The 24,787-nt window shown below is 34.9% G+C and overlaps 1 protein-coding gene across 2 annotated transcripts in view; it reads left to right on the forward strand.

Moving 5' to 3' along the window:
- FBXO4 (F-box protein 4) overlaps window positions 1–24,787 on the forward strand; it is a 201,982-nt gene that overhangs the window by 121,947 nt on the left and 55,248 nt on the right. Inside the window, exon 6 of one of the 2 annotated variants that reach the window (XM_054488452.2) lies at window positions 168–7,504. The exons of the other annotated variant lie outside the window; for it this stretch is intronic. Within the exon in view, the coding sequence (XP_054344427.1) occupies window positions 168–295 (128 nt within the window). The 3' untranslated portion in view covers window positions 296–7,504. Of the gene's footprint in view, window positions 1–167; window positions 7,505–24,787 lie in introns of those variants that run through there. 2 annotated transcript variants of the gene reach the window in all.

Here is a 24,787-nt window from a genome sequence, read left to right on the forward strand (position 1 = left end):
TTTCAGATATGATTAAGAGCTCAAATCAATTTGACTTTAAGTAAATAAAAATGGAGATTATACTAGTGGTGCTAATCTAATCAGGTGGCTCATTTAAAAGAGTGACTAGATTTTTCCGGAGCTCAGAGACTGTAAACTACAGAGAATCTTTTCTTTTGGCTGTGTAGAAGCATCCTGCCCTGAGTTCCACAGTTGGGAGGAAATGCATTCTGCTAACAACCACATGAGCTTGGAAGAGGAACCTGAGCCTCAGATGAAACGAGCTCTGGCTGACTCCTTGATTGCAACTTTGTAAGATCCTGAGCACAGCACACGTTGAAGCTGAGGCTGGACAGTGGGTGTTGTTTTAAGCCACTAAGTTTGTGATAATTTGTTACCTAGCAGCAGAAAACTAATACACCTCCCTTTTGTAAGATGTACCCGATCTACCCTCTCTGTCCCTTCTCGCCACTTTGTTTTTCTTCATAGCCCATATCCCTTTTATATTTCAAATAATTTAATATGTGTGTGTGTGTTTTCATTGTCTTTCCCCACTATGGTATAAGCTTCATAAGTGTAACTATTTTGGTCTTGTTTGTTTACTGCTCTGTCCGCACTGTTTAGAAGAGAACCTGGAACATAATAAACACTTAATATGTATTTGTTCAACAAATGAATAATAATATTTTTGTGACTTCTTTGTTTTCTCTGTCACTCAACTGACTTCCATATTTCCAAGTTTCCCACAAAAGATTTTTTTTATTTTTTCAATTTTTATCTTAAGAGGAACTTACCTCTCAGCAAAAGAGAAAATTATGTCAGTCAATACCTTAACAATGGAGGTTTACAATAGATGCAGAAAAAGCCTTTGAGAAAATCAAATATCCATGCATGATAAAACTCTCAGTAAATTAGGAATACAGGGAAGCTTCCTCAACTTTATAAAGAATATCTACCAAATAACCCCACAGCTAACATCATACTTAATAGTAAGAAACTTAGATTTTCCACTAAGATCAGGAACAAGGCAAGGATGGTCCCTCTCCCTACTGCTTTTCAATATTATATTGGAAGTCCTAGCTGCTGTGAAAGACAAGAAAAGAAAATGTGTATAGATTGAGATGGAAGAAATAAAACTGTGTGCAGATGGCATAATTGTGTATTTAGAAAATTGGAAAGAATCAACAAAAAAAAAATGTTGGAACCGGTAAGTGATTATAGCAAGGTTGCAAGATGCAAGGGTATCATAAAATTTCAATTGCTTTTCTGTGTACCAACAATGAACAGGTGGAATTTGAGATTAAAAAGAATACAATTTCATTAGTATCTTCCAAAAATAAAATACTTAGATATAATTCTAATAAATATGTACAAGATTTATATGAGGAAAACTATAAAACTCTAATAAAAGAATCAAAGAACTAAGTAAATAGATACTCTGTGTTCATGAATAATAAGATTCGATATTGTCAAAATGTCAGTTCTTGCCAACTTGATCTATAAATTTAATGCAATACTAGTCAAAATCCCCCAAATTATTTAGTGACTATCAATGAACTGATTATAAAAGTTATAATGGAGAGGCATACATTCCAGAATAGCTAACACATTATTAAAGAAGAAAAAGATAGACAGACATTACCTGATGTCAAGATTCACTATAAAGCCACTGTAATTAAGACAGTGTGGTATTGGTGAAAGAGTAGACAAATGCATCAATGTAATAGAATAGAGAATCCAGAAATAGATTCACATAAATATAGTCAAATGATCTTTGACAAGAAAACAAACACAACACAATGGAGAAAAGAGGAGACTTTTTAACAAATGGTGCTGGAACAACTGGATAACAACATGCAAAAAAAATGAGACTAGGCAAAGACCTCACACTCTTCACAATAATTAACCCCAAATGGATCAAAAACCTAAATGTAAATCAAACAACTATAAAACTCCTAGAATATAACACAGGAAAAAAATCTAGATGAACTGAGTTTGGTGATGACTTCTTATATCCAATACCAAAGGCATAATCAATGAAAAAAATAACAAATTGAACATCATTAAAATTTAAAATTTCTGCTTTGTAAAAATCACTGTCAAGACAATAAAAAAGCAAGACACAGACTGGAAGAAAGTATTCACAAAAGATATATTTGGTAAAGAAAAACAAACAAAAAACCTCTCAAGTATTATATTTATTAGTAAAAGTGCCACTAAGTACTGGAGTAATCAGTTCTTTAGATTTTATGAAAGAGCAGGAATGCTTTGGCCACTCAGAAATATCTTCAGCAAAAAACACCTGAATTCAACATGGTTCTAGAATGACATTTGAACTTGTGAGCTTCCTAGTCCAGGCTGAGGATATGACACAGCACTATAGAAATTCTCATTCACATACTAGAAGGGAAAAAGAAACGAGATTATGGTTTTAATATTTTAATAGCTACCTTAGATCTAGCATGTTCTTATCTGAAAAAATTGGTCAACTCTGTACCCTAACTCACAGAATCTATGCCTGTTAAATTCTGATTGAGTTGAAAAAATCCAGCATTTAAAAGCCATGCATTCTAGAATATAAAATTCAAATGATTTCATTTTCTATGAGTCTTAGAGCCTGTTTGGCTATACATCACATGCATAATCTTTCATTCCTAGATGACAACATTGTATGTCGTAATACACACACACCCTCATTTTAAAGCTTCTTTACATATTCATTCAACAATATAGTTAAGTCTGGGCTAATTGGGTATATAGTTTTGCTGATCTCAGTTAAATTCAGAGAATATTTCCTGAATTTTCTGCACACATAGTAATGAGAACAAAGGTCCAGAGATATTAATTCTAGGAAAAGAGATTCAAATAGGGCTTTCGCTTGTGTGTTACTCCACTTTTCAACAGTTCACTGAGTATAAGCCAAGGTGCAGCAAAAGACCACCGGGCACTTGACAAGGAAAGAGAAGAAAGGAGAAGGGAGGAGAAGTAACTAAACAAGAGAAGGAGTTAATGCATGGAGGAAAAGAAAATAGTGCAGTGTGGAGGGCAATAAGATAGATTTTTTTTTCATATGCTAAAGTTTCATTCATAATTGTATACACAAGTTTACATCTACTGGGAGTTTAGAAATGGGTTTGTTTATTGGCATACATTCATTCAATAAATAAATTATTGAGTAACTACTATGTGCCAGGCAGTGTACTGGGTGCTGGAGATATACCATAAACTAAAGAGAAAAAGATGGTGCCCTTAAGAAACTTATATCCTGGGGAGTAGGGATGGGAGATGCGATACAAAATAAATAGGGAAATCAAATAGTAGGTTATAAAAGTGCTGTGGGCAAAAAAGGTAGAGCAGGAACAGTAAGGAGGATTAGGGTGTCTAGGGGCCTAGGGTTAGAGAGAGAAGCAGGTTACAGTATAAATAAAGCAGTCAGGGCAGGATTAATTGAAATGGTAATATTTTAGAAAAGATTGTAGGAGATGAATTTAGCCAATCAGCTTTCTGGGGGAGTGTTGCAGCAGAAGGAAGAGACAGCACAAAGGCTCTGTGGGGGAAGGGTAGGAGTTTAGTTTGGACATGCTGAATTGGCATACTATTGGACATCCAAGTGGAGATGGCAAGTCAGCAGTTGGATGTATGAGTCTGGAGTTTGGGAGCAAGGTCTGCACTAGAGATAAGTATTTGGGAGCATTAGCAGAGAGATGGAGGATCAAAGCTCAAGCCTGGACGAAATCACCGAGACAGTGAGGGTACCAAAAGAAGAGGACAAAGTCTGTTCTGAGATGCTTAAAAATTGAAAGTTTGGGGAGAATTTGAAAAAAAAGTGAAGGAGATTGAGGGGAGGTTTACTGAAGGATGGAAGAAGAGCACAATTACTCCCTCCATTTTCAAAACTGGTTAACGTTGGTAAGTCTCAAAGAGTGCTTGCTCTACCTAATAAAAGTCATCTCCTCCCCTGTAGGAGGCAATAGAAATTATGCAACACTGGCAAGAAAAATAATAATAACCTTGGTCTCAAAACATGTACCAAAGATGGGGGTGCCAAGATGGCTAAATAGAAGCAGCTAGTGCATGCTGCTGTCATGGAGAGAATGAATGGGGCATAAACACTATCTCTTCAGCTGGATCATCCAGGTAGACACATTGGGATTAATTGAGGAAGAAAATGACCTATGGAGAACAGGGAACAGCTAGACAGGATAGCCACCCACATGGGACTGACACAGAGCCAGGGCAGGATCACCACCAAGGAAAACAGTGAGGGAGTGACAGCCCCCATGGACTCACATTTCTGCCACAGACCTTAGCAACCCTGGGCTCAGGAGATCCCCACTGACACCCCCCAACCCAGGGCCTCCAGACTGACAAGAGAGCTGCATGGGGTCTGGGCAGACCCATAGCTCAGATACATGCAGAGACCCAGGGACCTTGGATCTCTGGCAACAGTGGCTGTAGCTCCAGCAATTGGGGAGGCCAGGCAACCTACAGAGTAGGAGAAAATATTTGCAAACTATACATCCAACAAAGGTCTAATATTCAGAACCTATAAGGAACTCAAACAGATCTGTAGGCAGAAAACAAATAACACAATGAAAAATGGGCAAAGGACATAAACAGACACTTCTCAAAAGAAGACATACACACAGCAAACAAACATGAAAAAATGCTCAATATCACTAATCATTAGGGAAAAGCAAATCAAAATGATAAGACACCAGTCAGAATGACCATTATTAAAAAGTCAAAACATAATAGATGCTGGAGAGGTTGCAGAGAAAAGAGAATGCTTATACACTGCTGGTGGGAATGTAAATTAGTTCAGCCAGTGTAGAAAACAGTTTAGGGATTTCTCAAAGAATGTAAAATAGAACTACCATTTGACCCAGCAATTCTATGATTGGTTATATACCAAAATGAATATAAATTTTTCTTCCTTAAGACACATGCATGTGTATGTTCATTGCAGCACTATTCACAATAGCAAAGACATGGAATCCACCTAGATATTCATCAATAGTGGACTGGAGAAAGAAAATGTGGTGACCGAGCATGGTGGCTCATGCGTGTAATCCCAGCATCTTGGGAGGCCAAGGCAGGTAGATTGCTTAAACCCAGGAGTTTGAGATCAGCCTGGGCAACATGGTGAAACCCTGTCTCGAGAAAAAAAAATTAGCCAGGCAAGATGGCATGTACCTGTAGAGGCTGAGGCAGGAGAGTGGCTTGAGCCCAAGAGGTTAAGGCTGACATGAGCTGTGATTGTACCTCTGTACTCCAGCCTGTGTGCCAGAGTAAGACCCTGTCTCAAGAAAAAAAAAAAAAAAAAAAGAGAGAGAGAGGGAAATGTGGTACATACACACCTTGGAATAGTATGCAGCTATTAAAAAAATGACATCATGGCCTTTGCAGCAATATGGATGGAACTGGAGGTCATAATGCCAAGCAAATTAATGCAGGAACAGAAAACCAAATATCACATGTTCTCATTTATAAGTGAGAGCTAATCATTGAGTATGTATGGATGCAAAAAGGGAACAATAGACACAGGGGCCTGGCTGAAGGTGGAGGGTTGGAGGATTAACAACCTTCCTATTGAGTATTAGTCTGATTAATTGGGTGAGAAAACTATCTGTACACCAAACTCCCATGACACGCAACTTACCCAATTAATAAACCTGCATATGTACCCCTTGATCCTAAAAGAAAACTTGGAAAGTGGAAAAAAATGTACGAAGAGAAGACATGTGTTAAGCATATGTAGAAAGTAAAGAAAGAAATCTTTTAGTTTAATGCTAGGAAAACTATAATGAGAGCTTTTTATCTGAAAAGCCCATTAAAAATTTTCATTAGGCAGTAATCCAATTTCTAACACTTTTAGTAACAGCAGTACTCTGTCAGCAGATCTTCCCCACCTCCTCAACTCAAATTTACACACTAATCTCCTCTAGAAACACCCTGACAGATACACCCAAAATAATGCTGTACCAGCTTTCTAGGTATTCCTTAATCAGTCCACAAGTCCACCCCTTCTCAACTTGGCACTCATATGTACCTCCTCAAATCATACTTAATTTCCAAATAAAGACAATAGCAAGGAAATAGTCCCACCTAACATGATGCAACTAATATGAACCATCCTGCCTACAACCGAAAACACGTTAATACATTACCCAGAATCTGGTTTTCAGGATTTCAATATTTGGGACTTTAATCTTTTGGAATTTCGATTTTTTGAATTTTAGACTTTAGAAATTTTAGGTTTTAGTGATTTTAGACTTTAGAGATTTTGATCTTTAGAGATGTTGATCTTTCTGTATTTCAACATTCAGGATTGTAGCATTCAAGACTGTGTCGTTTGGATTTATGATCAGCACCAGACTCTGGCACCTAATTTTTCTTGAGTTCTCTGACTCTGGGATGATAAAAGGCATCTGTCATCAAAAGACTGTGTTAGATTAACTAGAAATGAAGGTTAACAACTTTTCTTATGCCTGATAGAAATGCGCACATAAAATTAGTAGTAACTTGATTTCATCTAATAGTAAAAAGTGGTTAATAATTCATAACTACATGTACTTTAAATTAAAAAGACTGAGATGTGCATAAGTGCAAATCCAGTTATTTTATTACTCTAAGTATAAAAAACTTAGATTAATAAAGATATGACTAGAATAAACTAGCAAATGAAAATTACTTAGATTTACCATTATCCAAAAAAAAATTATCTCCTTTTTCTTGATTTATTACCCAAACTTTAAGAAGTCCACAGATTTATTCGATAAACAGCTTTTTATGGTTATAAAACTAAAGGAGGTGGGAGCAATTCTTGTACATAGTTTTAGAAATTTATAGCAAATATATCAACATACTGAAGGCCTGTCCTTTGATCCCAGTCAAAATAAGCATATTTACTCTCTGCTGTGAAGAATTCATGACCTAACGTTCCTAGCTGGTTGAGTGTAATTTGGAAGAAGGCTTAACATAGATCAGGAAAGCTGACCTCATAAAACACAGTAATGTCTTGTGGAATTTAACTTAGGTTTAACAGTTACTCTATGTATAAATGTTATAGGAATTCATAGAACTTTGCAATAAGCAATTTCTAGAGGAAAATGTAAAATAAATTATAAAAAGATGTTCTTCACTTGATATTACTACTAAAAAAAATACTTGACCTGTCAGTCAATACAGTCAAACAGTCATGAATGATTAACACTTTCCGAGAGGTTCCCAGTGACTGTCAGTGAATGATATCCTTGGTTGATTTGAGTAGTTCTTCATGTTTGTTAACATTGAGAAGCTAATATTCATAGCCAAAAGCACTGGGAATGTTTTTTCAAAGTGTTTTTTGGCTTGCACTGTAGATGGCTTTGCCTAGGATGATACTTCCCTTGTTATTTGTCAAAATGCAAAGATAACTCTTTCATAGATAATTGCCCTGTGTTTATTTATATTGTATGTTTCCATGTTTGATCACTATTGATGTGTTTGCTTGCTCTGAGTTGATTTTCATTCAGATTTTTAATGCTAAATAAAATACCAAAAATAAAATAAGTAAAATAAGGGATGGTTTGAATTTTGGACCTTAAATAAACCAATTTAAGGACAAAAAGTTTTGCTCTGTTTTTATCTATATATATGAACAAGACCAGGACAAGGGCAAGGTGAGTAAGACACTGGTCAGGTGCAAATTCAAGGTGGTCTGGACCAGGTAATGAAGGATCTTCTGTGCAGTTCGAATACTATTCTCTAGATAAGGAATTAGCTGGGCTATCTGAAGCAAAGGAGTGATGTGATTAAGTCTTTCTTTCAGAACTGTTCTTTCCCCTAATCCTGATTGAAATGATAAGTGAATAGTAGTAGGGAGTAGTAGCAGTGGCATACTATGAATACAACATCAATGGATTTCTAGTAGATATAGCACAGATGGTACCAGATTAACGCAGTCATCAAAGATTCCATTATCTTCTAAGAAGGTAATGAAGTGTTGCAGACTTTGTAGGAAACGAGGTAGTCTTGGCCTTTAATACCTTCTAATTTGGGGGAGTTCCAGTTAGTAGTGAAGATGAGTATGGCAAGATAAGAACCATTTTTCTTGGAGTCCCTGACAATAAGCATTACTTGAAGGTATAGTCAGTTATATGAAAGTTACCTCAGAGTAAAAACTCATAATCTATGTCATGATAGGAAAGCACTGATGTTGAGCACTGAAATCATTCAAAGAAAGTATGAACAACTGTTGTGTGTTTAAAAAAACACAATTTTTGAAAGGATAATATACTTAGAATGATCTCAGACTATAATTGAAACATAATTAAACATAACAGATCATAATTAAAACACAAAACAACATCAAAAAAAGGTTATGGGTGTTGAGGAAGGCACAAATATACTAATTATCTCAGCACTGAAAAAGCAAACACTTGCTGTTTCGTTCTTGACATTGATAATTAGAGGCTAATGGCTTGATTTTAGGACTTACAAGTAAAACAGCACACGTACCTTCCAAACTTCTAGAGGTAAAAGATATCAATGAATATATGCACCATATAGCAGAAGACTAAAAACAAAAGAAACAGCAAGGAGGCAAAGCATAAAATGATATCTCTTATGATATTACATGTAAGTGGGCCCCATCAATGAGGTAGGATGGGAAAGAAGCAGTGATCAGCGAATTCTGTCTGCTTCAGGCTTGCCCCAGATCTCAGGTTCTATGCTTGGTGAAATGTCACAACTTCCTTTAGTTTCTCTGTGGCTGCTTACCCATTTATGCAGGTAATGTGAAGGATGCTCTGAAAAATACTTTTCTTCTCATCATTTGGTTTCTAAAGCCCCAAATCCCACCAACAGAATACACTCCCTCTTTCTTTCAGGTGAAAAATTCTAGCATCCCTAGACGTTTTCCAGTTTTATCTTGAATCAATCACACAACCTCTTCTTTAGCATTCAAATATATTTTAATGCTTTTATCCAGTTATTAACTACTGATGTCTTAGCAGAGGCAGATTTTCAGATCGTTTCTCAAGGATAAGTGAAAATAAGTTAGCATTGTGGTGTGGCCCAGATAAGGGTTGACAGCCAATGTATCTGGAGCTGTGATTTCCTTGCTGAAATATTTACTAGTAGGAAAGAAAATACGAAAAATACATTGAATTTCTAGAACAGCTAAATATATGCACTTGTTTCTGTTATAATAGATTCCTGATGGTTTTTAGTGTTAAAGATTTATTTGATTTAGAAAATCAGTCATTATTAGTTAGCAATTTTTAAAATGCTCATACTTGGCAAAATAGGTTATAATTAATCCTGTGCTTGTTTGTATCTTTTTTTCCCTGTAATATATGACTGTTAATTGAGGTCAGAAAGACTCTCATTCATTCATTTACTTATGTATCAAATATCTATTGAGATCCTATTCTTTGCACTGGTTTGGATCTTGGGGATACAATAGGAAACAACAAAATATTTGCTCTCATGGATCTTAAATGCTGGTGAGAGTAGAGTCAAACTATAAGGAAATAAATATACATCAGGTGAACATAATGCGAACAAAGCACAGTAAAAAAGACAGTGAACAGTGTGTTGCTATATTTGATTAGGTGATAACTGAGTAGAAGTCTTTATGAAATGAGGGATTATTTCCTGATAGGGTGGAAGGTGTCTGCTTGGTAAGGAACAGTGAAGAGACCTATCACACTGCAACAGTGAGCTAGGAGAAGGTCAATAAATTGAGAGACAAGGAATAGCTTTGCACAATGTCTTGCAAATAATGTTGTCTCAAATTTTTGTTTTTCTCCCATACTCCATAGCTATATTTGTTCACCAAAGAGGATACAGGTTGACAGAAAATCCAAAGTATAGAAATTTTTAGCAGTCAAAGAAGGAAGCAGTATGGTGACTGCTAATTAGGTTATATGACAGACATTTTCCATAATTTGAAAGAGTTAAATCTATAGTGCCAGGTTTTGGCAAAAATATATTTAAAACACATGACAAAATAAAAATGTATGATCAAAAATTATATCGGCTAAGGTGTATTGAAATTAGCATTTAAAATTTTTTTTCCAACTCTTTTTGAGTGTGTCAATTCAAATAATTTGCTTCTACATAAAAAAGTAAAAGTACAATTAAGAGTCATTTTATAGTCTTGATAAGTCCATCTGAGCATACTTTACAGAACTGGTAAATGTATATTGCTGTCATGGTGTGTAACTATTTCATTTGCAACTCAAGTGGCTTCTAATTCTTCTTTTTAAATGATATTGTTAAAAATAATTTTTGTTGATAGATCAGTGTGATAGTTAACTGATACAATTAGTATGTGACTTTTACCATGTAACTTGAAAACAGTTCAAATAATTGAGTGACATTGGTACACAAAATTCCTTTCATTTCCATGTATATAATTTCTCAGCACTTATGTCTATAAAAATGAATAATAGAAATGAAATGTCTGTTCAACTCTAGCTCATTCTAGAAATGGCTAATATTTAACTATAGTGAACCAATTGTAAAAAACAGCCACATCCACAGACTTATGTTTTTAAATAAAATTTTACTTTTCTATGTTTAAAATTATCAGTATTTATAATTTTGTTATATAATTAATTGTTTACTAATAATTAAAATGGTAATTGAATCTAGAGGAAATATTTTAACACAGCCTTATAGTCTAAAATTAAAAAAACAATATTTTGATATATATGTGTGTGTGTGTGTGTGCAGATTTTTGTGCCAAAGAAGATAGACTGATTAACAAAAGAATTTCAAATATGAAAGTAGATTTGATTTGGGTAAAATTCTACAGGCAAAGTTAATAGAAATACAAGGTACAAGCAGAAAAGGGAGCATTGTAAAATTTTTGACTCTTATAAAAGAGCTAATTCAAATATTTATTAAAACTGATAATGATATTTATATCTTTTTTGGATATATTTAAAAGATTTAACAGTTTTATTTACACGTCAATATTTAAATATACCAGAAATTATACTGTTTGCAATTATTTAAGCTTATGATAAAACGTCTTAGTTGGTAAGTTAAAAATGTGCAGAGGTACACAGTTTGCCAAAATTCTTTATGCTAGTACAGGAGTAAGAAAAATACTGGAGACCATTCTCCTGTGATATTTCTTAGTATAGCCTTTATATATAAATACATGCTAAACTCCCTCAACTTCACTGCAGTAAGAAAACTGAAATAAAATTAAATCTTAAGAAAACCCCACTGGTTATAGTAAACATGAAAAGGATTTCCATTTCTTATCATTGACCATGAAACCAAGCAAGAGCAGTCTGGTATTCTGTAAGTTGAAACAAAAAGTTCTGAGGCTAAAATTGAATGATATCAATTTTCTCATTCTTTCATAAATAATATGATAATCAACAGAGTTAAAACTTAAAAGTAGCAAATGAGTAAATACAGAAAAACTTGAAAATGATTCAACATATTAATTTGATAATTCATTTTTCTTTTCAAAGGGTGTGTGTACTAATGATTATGACTATTACATATATAATATAATTTTAGTGTTTTTTTGTTTTTGTTTCTTTTGCTAAGAAAGTAGTTCCTGGTTTGTGTTAAGGAATTAAATATCAAAATTTCAAAGTGCTGTACAAAGATTATAATATTTTGAAGAGTCCCACGATGTCGCTGCCATTTGAACACATTTGAGAACCATTAAGATGGATCATTGTTTGTAAACTACTAAATAATCTGAAGAAACCAGCTAGTTTTATTTGGCACATAAAAATCACTAGTCTATTTTTTATATGCGCAATACATTTAATTTCTAAAATAATGCACATTTCTTTATAAAAAGTATTATATAATAAATGCTACTTCTCCAGAAGGACTTAATCTCCAAATATGGTTCTTATTTTCTTAAGTAATTACAAAGACCACGCAGAATGAAAGGTTGGATTTTCAAGGACCTCAATAAATAGTGGTATATGGAATAAAGATTTCATAATAAGGAAGAATTATTAAGAATATTTCCCACTTATTAATAAAAAAACAGAACTTTATGTCCCCTCAACATGTGCATTTTAGTCCTGCATATGAATCAATAATTTTGTTTAAAACTTTATGTCTATTGACAAGGGTTCCTGACAAGCTGGCTTTTTCTATTAGCCTATTCCAGGAAGCATCTGTTTTCAACTACATTAGAGTATCTTTAGAGTTGATTAAATGTATCAGCTGGATATAGCTTTCTATTGAAGAAGAGAGTGATTTGAAATCACTTAAGAAAAAGCTTGCTTATAGAATTTATGGAAACATCCCAAGTACACCAATTTTTACTTTCTTATGTTAATTCTTGTTGAAGAGTTTTCTTCTTTGAGCTACCAATTCAGTGTTCTTTTTGTTCTTAACAATATGTTAGACAAGAGATGGATTCACATGGATCTCTTATTTCTTCTCAGCCCAAGTTCTACACATGAGAAAATTTTAAAACCCTTTTTTTTTTTTTGAGACGGAGTCTTGCTGTCACCCAGGCCGGAGTGCAGTGGCGCTAATTCAGCTCACTGCAACCTCCTCTTCCCAGGTTCAAGTTATTCTCCTGCGTCAGCCTCCCGAGTAGCTGTAAAAGCCTTTATTTTAAGGAAAAACGTGTTTAAAAGTCCAATCTTAAAGGGGTTGATCTATTTTTATGTATGTATATACCCATGTAACTACCACTAAGATCAAGAGACAGGACTTTCTTAGCTCCTCACGAGGTGTTCTTCCCAGTCAGCCCTGTGCCCGAGCTGCCCACCTCTCTGTGTTCTATGACCATCCATGAGGTTTACATCTTGCTGAACTTCATAAATGTTATCATGCAGTATGTCATCCTTGTGTCTGTCTTCTTTCACTTTACACATTGGCTGTATGCAGAGGCTATTTCATCTCTTTAAGGCAAATACAGGCTATTTAACATGAGAAATTAAAAAGAAGGTTTTTGTTTTTTTATTTCCTCTCTAATAAAAAAAAATGATCTCCTATTTCTCACCCCACTTGCCTCTGGCAACCACCATTCTACTCTCTGGTTCTATGAGTTTGACTATTTTAGATACTTCATATAAGAAGAATCATGCAGTATTTGTCTCTATGACTGGCTTACTTCACACAGCGTAATGTCCTCAAAGTTCATTCATGCTGCTGTGTATTATAGAATTTCCTTCTTTTTAAAGGCTGAAGATTATTTCACTGCATTTGTATACCACATTTTCTTTATTCATTCATCTGTTGATGGACATGTAGGTTGTTTTCACATCTTGATTATTGCGAATAATGGTGCTGCAATGAACAAAGGACAGGCATAAAATTTTAGTTATGCAAGATGAATAAGCTCAAGACATTTACTGTGAAACATTGTACCTATAGTCAACAATAATTTACACTTAAATATTTGCTAAGAGAGTATATCTCATGTTAAGTGTTCTTACTAAGAAATTAATCAATGAGATAATCCCCTTGACAAGATTCTGGTGATTCCTTTAAGGCCTACCTCCCAGAGGGGTTTACCTGCAGTGTGGGAGTTTGTGCCAAATTCAACCCCTTCTGGGCACAGGGTAGCATGTCCATGTCTGCTGCCTTGTGGTTAGGTGGGGCCACTGACGGCGGAAATTAACCTGTCATTTTTTGAGCTGGAGCATTTAGTTGATGGTGGGTGACCATCCAGAGCTCTCTTGCTCTCTGCCAGGGTGACAAGCATGTTCTAGAAAGGTGCTGCTGCATTAGCCTGAGGGCTGAATAAATGGATGGTACATAGCAAAACTACCAGCTGACAGACGTTCATGTGAAAAGAAAGAAACCACTGTTGTTTTAAGCTGCTAGGATTTGGTGGTCCTTTGTTATCAAAGCATAACAGTGTATGCTGATAGATTCCAAGGGTGAGATGTAAAATTTGAGTAGGAATCACAGAAAGTGATGAACTCATTATTGTTAACTGTGGTGGTGCGGATGTCAGGAAAAGCTTCACAGAGTTGCTGGTTTTTAAGCTAAATCTTGAGGTTGTGAGCAGTTTTGTACTTTTTTTTTTTTAAGGAAAACAAGCATTAAGTTTGACATGTGCTTTAATATTAGCAATATAACACATTTAGGTTTCCAAAAATTTTCCTACATTGAGTAAGATAATAGACTATTTTTCAAAGAAAACATCCATGAGAACTCCTATCTTTGACTTAAATTATTTTTATTGTAATAATGCTAAAATATGTATCAATTTTTTATATCTATTATGGTTATAGCTCATATATTGCTTTAAAATTGAAGCAAATTTAACATGTCATACTTTAATAAAAAGTCTTCAAAAATGTTTAACAAATTTGGGGGGGTTCTAATGAGAGTTCCTTAAGATATAATAAATAATAATTTTTTTTTTTTTGAGACGGAGTCTCACACTGTCACCCAGGCTGTAGTGCAGTGGCACGATCTGTGCTCACTGCAACCTCCGCCTCCTGGGTTCAAGCGATTCTCCTGCCTTAGCCTCCTGAGTGGCTGGGATTAGTAGCCAGCATGCCCGGCTAATTTTTTGTATTTTTATTAGAGACAGGGTTTTACCATGTTGGCCAGGCTGGTCTTGAACTCCTGACCTCGTGATCCGCCTGTCTCGGCCTCCCAAAGTGCTGGGATTACAGGCGTGAGCCACCATACCCAGCCATAAATAATAATATTCTATATTCTGGTTAAATTTTAAGTTATTTTTACTAAAAGTCTTTAACAAAGTACTTTGGTAAATTGATACCAATGGAAACTCCAAAATTAACAACATTCAAATTAATTTGGCATGACAAATGATGTTTTAAGTAATTGCTAAAATTTCGTTTAATGTTATAAAAATATGCTTGGATAGTTTCTATTTTACTTGTGGTTAACTTGAATCCTTAAATTTGATTATTATGGACCATCCTCTGAGTCACTGTCATTAACACGGTTGATATTTTTTTCTTTTAAACACTACACCATTTAAAAATGACTCTAGCATTATTTCAATGAGCCAGTCAATTCAATGTTGTACTCCATATTATAATGTCAAAATAATTTAACAATCTATAACAGAATATTCTTCATATTCTCATTACTACATTTGCTGCTACTGAATGCTTCAAGTTGGTACCTGCAGAGCTAGAATCAGTGTGGTGTATCTGTTCTCAGTGAGTATATGGATTGATTACCATAATGTCAGTCTTTCTGAGTAGAGCTTGCTTATGCTACTGTGTGCCCTCTCATCACTCAATTCCCCTTTGCTCAATTCTACTCATGTCTCCTTGAAGTACTCTGAAAACATTGTTTTCACATTTGTCAAATATTTATTAACACATGAAGGTTGCCTCTGTTTTTTACTCATTAACTCAAGATAATTAAAATAAAAACAACACATGATCCTGATGCATTTTATTGTTTTAAAATGGAAAATTAAAGTCTAAATTTATTCAATAATAAGCAAAAATTTTATTTTATGAAAATACCTTCCAAATAAGTTAATACTGTGAAAGCGTAGTGTAGCCTTTATACCTAGGAATGTATTTCAATATGAGTGCAAGGTCAAATTTGGAATGTTTATTACCATTTTCACAATTAGAACAATGTCTACTATTGAAAAACTTCTAAGGTCTGAAATTCCAATCATATGAATTAGGTATTTAGTCACACTGGTAGCTTTGTTTTTTTTGTCCTTCATTGCTAAGCAACCAAAAAAGTGGTTAGATAACCTGAAGAGTATAGTATAAACCTGTTTGGCTTTGTTTTGTTGAAATCATGCCTAGAAAATTGCATTTGTGAACAAAATAATTATATTTGCAACTTAATTAGCACTTCATATATGTCAGGAACTTTATGTGTATTATTTTATTTAACCCTCACAACAGTTCAGTTCAGACAACCTCACTTTATATATTAAAGTCAGATTATAGATCAACTACTTATAAGATAATTTATATTTAGAAGTATTTAACAAGCCTTTGAAAACTTGGTTGAGCAATCGAGAGGTTGCTATAGTGTGCCACCATGCTTTCTTTCTAAACTCAGGCACTCATTTTGATACGAGAGCGGGCCAGGGAAGTGCTGGGTACAGAAGGGCCGAGTTCCTGGAGAGGGCTCCACACTTGGGCCTGTGCCCACAGACCTGAGTGAGAACAGGCACTTCTCTTTTCACACCCGAATGTTGTGTTTTCCAAGACCACCTGTCCTGTGACACCCCCCATCCAGTGCCCATGTAAACCTGAGACCTTATCAGGCACACACAAGCAGTTGAATATCGAGACCAGCAGACCAGCATACCAGAGGCAGCAGAACGATTTGGCAGAGAAAGAGAGAAAAGGAGGGATGTTGGGACACTGAGGGGAGTTTGGCCAGGGGTGGTCAGAGAAGAGTCCGGCCGTTGGGCGATTCGACAACAGGGGGAGACCACCTTCCCACTCCATCCCCCCTTCTGGCTCCCACCCAACTTGCAGAGCTCTACCTCCACCATTCAGCAAAACCTTGCACTCATCCTTCAAGCCTGTGTGTGTTCCAATTCTTTTGGGACACTGGGCAAGAGCTCGGGATACAGAAGGCTGTCACACTTGCCCTCTGCCCTCGCGATAAGGCAGAGGGTCTATTCAGCTGATTAATGCACAAGCCGTCAGCAGATGGCAAAACTGAAAGAGCTTGGTAACACATGCCCACTTGAGCTGTGGGAGTTGCAGACACCCATCCCTAGACTCTGCTTTGGGGCTGTAGCCCAAAAGCATTCTCCCTGGCCTCTGTACCTGCCCATCTGCATGCTTCCCCTAGGGGTCTGAGCTGTGGGGTGACCAAGCAGGTGAGTCACACCCCTGTTGCACATCCTGCAATGGGAATCAGGGAACTCTTCCATTTCAATTTTCCCTGCTGCTGGGGCTGTTAGCTCCTGAGAGCTCGCTGTTGAGCCCATAAAAAAGAATGAGATCACATCTTTTGTTGGAACATAGGTGGAGTTGGAGGCCGTTATCCTTAGCAAACTAATGCAGGAATGGAAAAGCAAATACTGCATGTTCTCACTTATAAGTGGGAGCTAAATGATGAGAACTCATGAACACAAAGAAGGGAACAGCAGACACTGGGATCTACTTGAGGGTAGAGGGTGGAAGGAAGGAGAGGAGGAGAAAAATAGCCATCAGGTACTAGGCTTAGCAGCGGTGATGAAATAATCTGCCCAACAAACCCCCATGACACAAGTGTACCCATACGATAAATCTGCACATATACCCCGAACCTAAAATGAAAGCTTAAAAAATTATAAATAAGTTATAACATCTTATATTTGTAAAAAATACTTAGCCTTACAAAATGCATTTATAAATACTTCATTATTGCATACTCATAACTAACCCTGCAAGATAGAACACATTTTGTTGTTTTTATCTTATAATGAGAAAATGAAGGCTTCCATAGAAGAACCCATGATCACTTTCACAGCTGTCGGAAACCAAGTCCAACATTCTTTCCACTAATTCTTTCAGCTTTACTGATACCATAATGATGCAGACATGCTTTTCCACATGTTCTGGTTGATGTCCCAGATGTGGAGACGCAAGACAAATAAATTTGAGCACTGGTAATTGTGGCAGAAATAAGCCTTGTGTAATTTGGAGCAAAACAAAGTCACTGAGCCACAGAAGGCATGTTGAGGCAGCAAAGTGCTTGAGAATCTGTTCCTGAGGTGATGTAAAACTGAAAACAGAGGAGTAAAAAATACCAAAGCTATAATTCACTGATTTGACATGAATCAAGCTAAACAGCATCAGCAATTTTATTTTGGCAACTTGAAATGTGCCTTGACTTTTGTAAATGTATACTTCTTAAGTGAATGACCCTGGAAATAACTATTTAAGTGAGCTAGAAAAGTCACTTATAACCATAGTAAAATATAAATAATATTGAAATTCCTTGTCAAAAAGCCCTTAGTATTTTGATAAATTAATCTCTATTTGTCACATTTAAAAGCCACTTCTTTGTCTCTCAACAGTTTCATTCATATAATTTTTTATTTATATTGATGTCAGACAAAAAATTGATCATAACAAAGAATTTCTACTTACGTTATACAAATGTCTTGGTGTGGCAAACTAGGAAGTAAATACTTTCACTTTTGAAATTTTAGAGACTATTTATAAAGGTGCTTGAAGGCATAAAAAATTTTCAAAGGATATTATTTAAAACATTGGTAAGAGAGATTAGAGAAGACACAAACAAAATGACACCCAGTGCTACTGGATTGTAAAACATTATTGTCAAAATCTCCATAACACCCCAAGTTGTCTAAGATTCTATGCAATCCCTATAAAAATACCAATGGCAGTCTAGGTGCAGTGGCTCACGCTTGTAATCCTAGCACTTCGGAAGGCCAAGGCAGGTGGATCATGAGGTCAGGAGTTCAAGACCAGCCTGGCCAACATAGTGAAACCCCACCTCTATTAAAAAAACAAAAATTAGCCAGGTATGGTGGCACACACCTGTAGTCCCAGCTACTCAGGAGGCTGAGGCAGGAGAATCACTTGACCCTGGGAGGCGGAGGTTGCAGTGAGCTGAGACCACGCTATTGCACTCCAGCCTGGGTGACAGAGTGAGACTCCATCTCAAAAAAAGAAAAAGAATACCAATGGCATTTTTAAACAGAAATAAAAAAAATCTTAAACTTCATATGAAAGCGCACAAGACCCCAATTAGCCAAAAACAATCTTGAAAAAGAACAAAGCTGAAGGCATCATACTTCCTGATTTCAATATATCTTGCAAAGTTACAGTAATTAAAACAGTATCGTGCTGGCATAAAGAGACACATATAGACCAATGGAACAGAATAAAATCCACCCACATATGGTCAACTGGTCTTTGACAAGGGTGCCAAGAATATACAACAGGGAAAAGATGGCCTTTTCAAGAAATGGTGCTGGGAAAATTGTATATACACATGCAAAATAATAAAATTGGGCTCTCATACTGTGTGGTATATACACATCATACACAAAAGTAAACCCAAAATGGATTAAAGACTTAAATGTCATGACTTGAAACAAAACTCTTAGAAGAAAATAGGAAAAGCTTCCTGACGGTTTTGGCAATGATATCATGAATATGACACCAAAAGTACAGGCAACAAAAACAAAAATAGACAAATGTGATTGTGTTATACTAAAATGCTTCTGCACAGTAAGGGAAACAATCAACAGAATGAAAAGGCAACTTACAGGCTCTCTCTTCAAAATGAGGGGTTAAAAAAGGGCAGATGACTTGAACAGACATTTCTTCAACAAAAAAACATAAATGGCCAATAGGTATATAAAAAGATGTCCAATGTGACTAATCAGCAGTGAAATGCAAATGAAAACCACAATGAGGTATCATCTCAAACCTATTAGGGTGGCTATTATCAAAAAGTCACAAGATAACAAGTGTTGAGGTTGTGGAAAAACTCAAACCCTTGCACACTGTTCACAGGCAACAGTTATGTGCAATCACTATGGGAAATAGCATGAAAGTTTATCAGAAAACTAATGATAGGACTACCATATAATCCACCGATTCCATTTCTGGGTATTTATGTAAAAGAAATGAAATCATGATCTGAAAGAGATATTAGCACTTACATGTCTATTGAGGCACCCTTTACAATAGCCAAAATGTAAAAACAACAAAAATGTCCATCCAATTAATAGATTTTAAAAATGTGATATATATATATATTCACACACACAAACACAATGCAATGTTACCTAGCCTTTAAAAGAAAGAAATCCTGCAATATGTGACCACAAGGATGAACCTGGAAGATGTTATGCTAAGTAAATTAAGTCAGTTTCAGAAAGACAAATGCTACATGATTCCACTTACATGAAGTATATTTCTTTAATTATCTGTTTTCTATACACTATATATGTCTATGTGTTTGTATGTACAACCATACAAATAATGTATATATAACAATATTGAAAATATTCCCCTGAGATTTTTGAATCCTGCTTTTCATTTAACATTCTATCATGAGAATTGTCTTATGTCTACATAATCTTTATAACCATGCTTCTTAATGGTAGAATAGTATTCCAATATTGGGTTATAGTCTTTTAAATCTATGATTACCCCTTTGTTGGCCGTTTGTGGTCCTTCTTTTTCTACTGTTTTGATGAGGGAAGATAGCAAAGCCCAACAGTTAGTAGTATCACATATTGACAGAGCACTTACTTCATGCCAGACACAGATTAAGCAATCTCTCTCTATATATATTAACTTTTTAATACTCCAATAATTATATGATAGAAGTACTATTATTATACCTATTTATAGAGGGATAAACTAAGTTACAGTGTTTTCAAGAAAAAGCAAAGTGAACAAGCTGTCAAGTACATGGTCAATAGTTTGCATTCTTAGCTACTATAGCTAAATGAATAATTGCTCATGTTCATACAGGACCAGACAGTGCTGTAGGCATTTTGCATCTAATAATTCTATTAATCCTATTAAAAACAAACAAACAAACAAACCTTAAGTGGTGATGAGGCTCGATTTAGAGGTATACAGCTCTCATTTCAAACTGCAACTAACATCTAGTTGGTTCTGTGGCCTTCCCACATGGCCTTCCTATAGAGATGCTAATTGCTGCTGCCACATGTAATTTGGTATTATAATATCTGTAAATTGCTTTGCATAATACTTTGGCACATGGTAATCATTCAATAGATGACAGTTGTGGATACAGTAATTATTACTACTATCATCTTAAAAATTAGGTTAAAGGTCACCAATACAGTCTTCTAATTTTTTTTTTAATGATTTTGGTATTTTTGTTTAGCTCTTCAATCCATTTGGAATGTACTTTCATCTATCATGTGGAGTAAACATCTAGCATAATTGTTCACCATGCAGCCAATTTTTAAGCATTATATGTTAAATAATCTATGTTACTTTGCTACTTTCCGCTTTCCAACCAGAGTAACTTCTGTGTTCATAGGTATATGTACACAAACACATATAGTAGTCATTCCTTGTCTACTGTTTCATTTTCCACAATTTCAGTTACCTGTGGTCAACTGTGGTCCAAAAACATTAAATGGGAAATTCCAGAAATAAACTATTTGTAAGTTTTAAACTGCTTGCTGGTCTGAGTAACATGGTAAAATATTGTGCCATCCCACTCAGGACCTGAATCATTCATTTGTCCAGCAGTATCCATGCTTGTATACACCAACTGCAGGTTAGTCACTTAGTCTTCTCAGTTGTCAGGGTATCACAGTGCTTGTATTCAAATAAACCTTATTTTTCTCACTAATGCTGTCAACATGCAAGAGTACTGATGTTGCCATATTGTCCTATTTTGTTATTAGTTATTGTTGTTAGTCTCTTACTGTGGATAATTTATTTAAGTTAAACTTTATCCTCAGTATCTATGTTTAAGAAAAAACATAGTGCATATAGGGTTTGGATAATCTATGGTTTCAGGCATCTACTGGGGGTCTTGGAAAGGGAATACTCTGTGTGTGTGTGTGTGTGTGTGTGTGTGTGTGTACATATGACTGTTGGACTGTTTTCAGGGCTGGATATTGGAAATTCTGGTCCATTTATTTGACTATTAATTCTTGTGCCAAGTTATAACCTTCTAATTATTTTATTTTTTAAAACTTAATTTAATTTTAAATTGATAATAATTTTGCATATTCATAGGGTATACAGTGATGTTGCAATACATATAGTATATAGTGATCAGATCAGAGTAACTGTCATATACATCATCTCAAACATTTATCATTTTTTGTGTGCTTGGGACATTCACTATCCTCTTTAGCTATTTGAAACAATATAATTTATTATTAACTATAGTCATCCTACAGTCATAAAGAACACTATAATTTTATATTTTGGTTTTTACTGAGGAAACTCTTCACATATTTCTCTTCTTCTTGAAAATATGCTTAGCTATTCTTACCAATTTTTATTCCAAATATCTTTAGAATCATTTTGTAAAGGCCTATAGGCCTTGATAGGACTATGGAAAGGCTAGAAATTTATTTAGAAAAGGTCTGATATATTATAATATTTAGTCTTCCTATAAGGAAGTATACCTGCCACGTATTAAAACAATTTACAACCATTAGAAAGCTTTTCTTTAATAAAGTCCTACATATGTCTTGATAGATGTATTCCTATATTATTTGTATTTTTGTTACTATTGTGAAGGAAATATTATCCTGCCTCTCATTTATTGTAACTAGTTATTATTGGGATAGAAGGAAATGATCAATTTTTAAACTTTTATCTTGATAGTAGACACTTCACTAAACTTTTAAATAAATTTCAACAGTTTTGTAGTTGACTCTTTTGAGTTCTGGGCATGTAATACTAAGTTAAATAGTAATGATGGGAGCAAGCTCCTTCTTTTATAAATGATATTAATAGGACTGGCTCCAGTATTCTACTAGTAGGCATGATGCAGCTGTTGCATTTAAATTGATATTCTTAGCTTTCTAAGCACTTTAATTAGGTGTCAAATGCTGTAGAACATCTTTTGTCTTCTTATCATCATATGATTTTTTTGGTGGATATACTTTCAGTAGCAACATAACGGATAGGAGGCAGGGCTTAATATCCTAGCTTTCATTCTCATTAGCTACATTTTCCCTCATTCTTTGATATAAACAATTGAGATATTCTGAATCTTTGGTAAAAAATTTAGATCTCTATCTCACTTTTGTTTTTTCATAATGTCATGCTCTATATTTCCTATGTAGTTTCTTTCTGTAGCCACTTTTGAACCAGGTAATATATTTATAATCTATATTTTAATATTTCTTTTAATTCATAAAAAAATCCATTTTCAAAGTTGGAATAAGAACTTAAAAGGTACATTCAAAACAAACTATCCTCTTTTAAGTCATTATAAAATGGATGTAAACAAATACTATCCTGGAAAAATGGGACATAAAATCACTTCATCTAGAAAGATCCAGAAGTGCCATTGAGCCTTGTTTTTTCTTATGACTCATTAAATTTATACTGATTTTGGGGGAAAAACTCATTGGAACTAAAAAATTAGTCTTGAATGCTTACTTAAGGAGTATATTATTGAATATGTCTTAAGAGGCTGACTTGGAATAGAGTTGATTAATAAGGCCCAGTAGCTCATAGTAAAGAATTTATTATTTATGCTGAGAATAAAGGGTAGCATAATTAGATTAAAAAAAATTTTTTAATGTTTATGGGTATATAGTTGGTGTATATACTTGTAGGATATATGAGATATTTTGACACAAAAATATAATACATAATAATTACCTCAGGATAAATGGGGTATCCATCACCTCACAAACTTATTTCTTTATTCTGGAAGCATATCAATTATATTCTTTTAGATTTTTTAACATGTAAAAAATTATTAACTGAATCACCCTGCTGTGCTATCAAATACTAAATGTTATTCCTTCTATTTTATTATATTTTTGTACCCATTAACTATCTCACTTTTCCCTATCCCCCACTCACTACCCTTCCCAGACTCTGGTAACCATCATTCTACTCTCTAGCTCCATGAAATCAATTGCTATAATTTTTGGCTCACACAAATAAATGAGAACATGTAAAATTTATCTTTATGTGCCTGGCTTATTTCGCTCAACATAATGTCCTCCAATTCCATTTGTGTTGTTGCAAATGATTAAATCTCATTCTTTTTTATGGCTAAATAGTACTCCACTGGGTATATATACATTTTCTTTATCCATTTGTCTGTCGATGGACACTTACGTTGCTTCCAAATTTTGGCTATTGTGAATAGTGCTACGATAAACAAGGGAGTACAGATATCTCTTCAATATACTGACTTCCTTTCTTAGGGGTGTGCAACTGGCAGTGGAATGGCTGGATCATAAGATAGTTCAATTTTTAGTTTTTTTAAGGAACCTCATACTGTTCTCCATTATGACTGTACTAATTTACATCCCCAGCAACAGTGTACATGGTTGCCTTTTCTCCACATCATTACCAGCATTTGGTGTTACCTATCTTGTGGCTAACAGCTATTTTAACAGGTGTGAGATGATATCTCATTGTAGTTTAGACTTGCATTTGTCTGATGATCAAGGATGTTGAGAACCTTTTAATATATCTGTTTGTCATTGGTATGTCTTTTTTTTTTTTTTCAGAAATGCCTATTCAGATCTTTTGTCCATTTTCAATCAGATTATTAGATTTTTTTCCTATAGAGTTTTTGAGCTCCTTTTATATCCTTATTAGATGATTTGCAAATATTTTCTCCCATTTTGTGGGTTGTCTCTCCACTTTGCTCACTGCTTCTTTTGCTGTGCAGAGGCTTTCTAACTTGATGTGATCCCATTTGTCCATTTTTGCTTTGGTTGCCTGTGCTCTTGGGGTATTACTGAAGAAATATTTGCCCAGACATGTTTCCAGGAGAGTTTCCTCAATGTTTTATTTTAGAAGTTTCATAGTTTCAGGTCTCAGACTTAAGTATTTAATCCATTTTAATTTGATTTTTGTCTATGGTGAGAGAGAGATAGGGATATAGTTTCAATCTTCTGCTTATGGATATCCATTTTCCTCAGCATCATTTAGTGAAGAGACTGTCCTTTCCCCAGTGTATGCTCTTTGCACCTTTGTCAAAAATGAGTTTGCTGTAGATGTATGGATGTATTTCTGGGTTCTCTATTCTGTTTTATTGGTCTATATGTCTGCTTTTATGACAGCATCATGCTGTTTCGTTATTTGAGTTATAATAGCTCTGTAGTATAATTTGAAGTCTGGTAATGTGATTCCTCCAGTTTTGTTCTTTTTGATTAGGATGGCTTTGGCTATTCTGGATC

Source organism: Pongo pygmaeus, chromosome 4, assembly GCF_028885625.2.
Source record: "Pongo pygmaeus isolate AG05252 chromosome 4, NHGRI_mPonPyg2-v2.0_pri, whole genome shotgun sequence".
Classification (NCBI taxonomy): domain Eukaryota; kingdom Metazoa; phylum Chordata; class Mammalia; order Primates; family Hominidae; genus Pongo; species Pongo pygmaeus.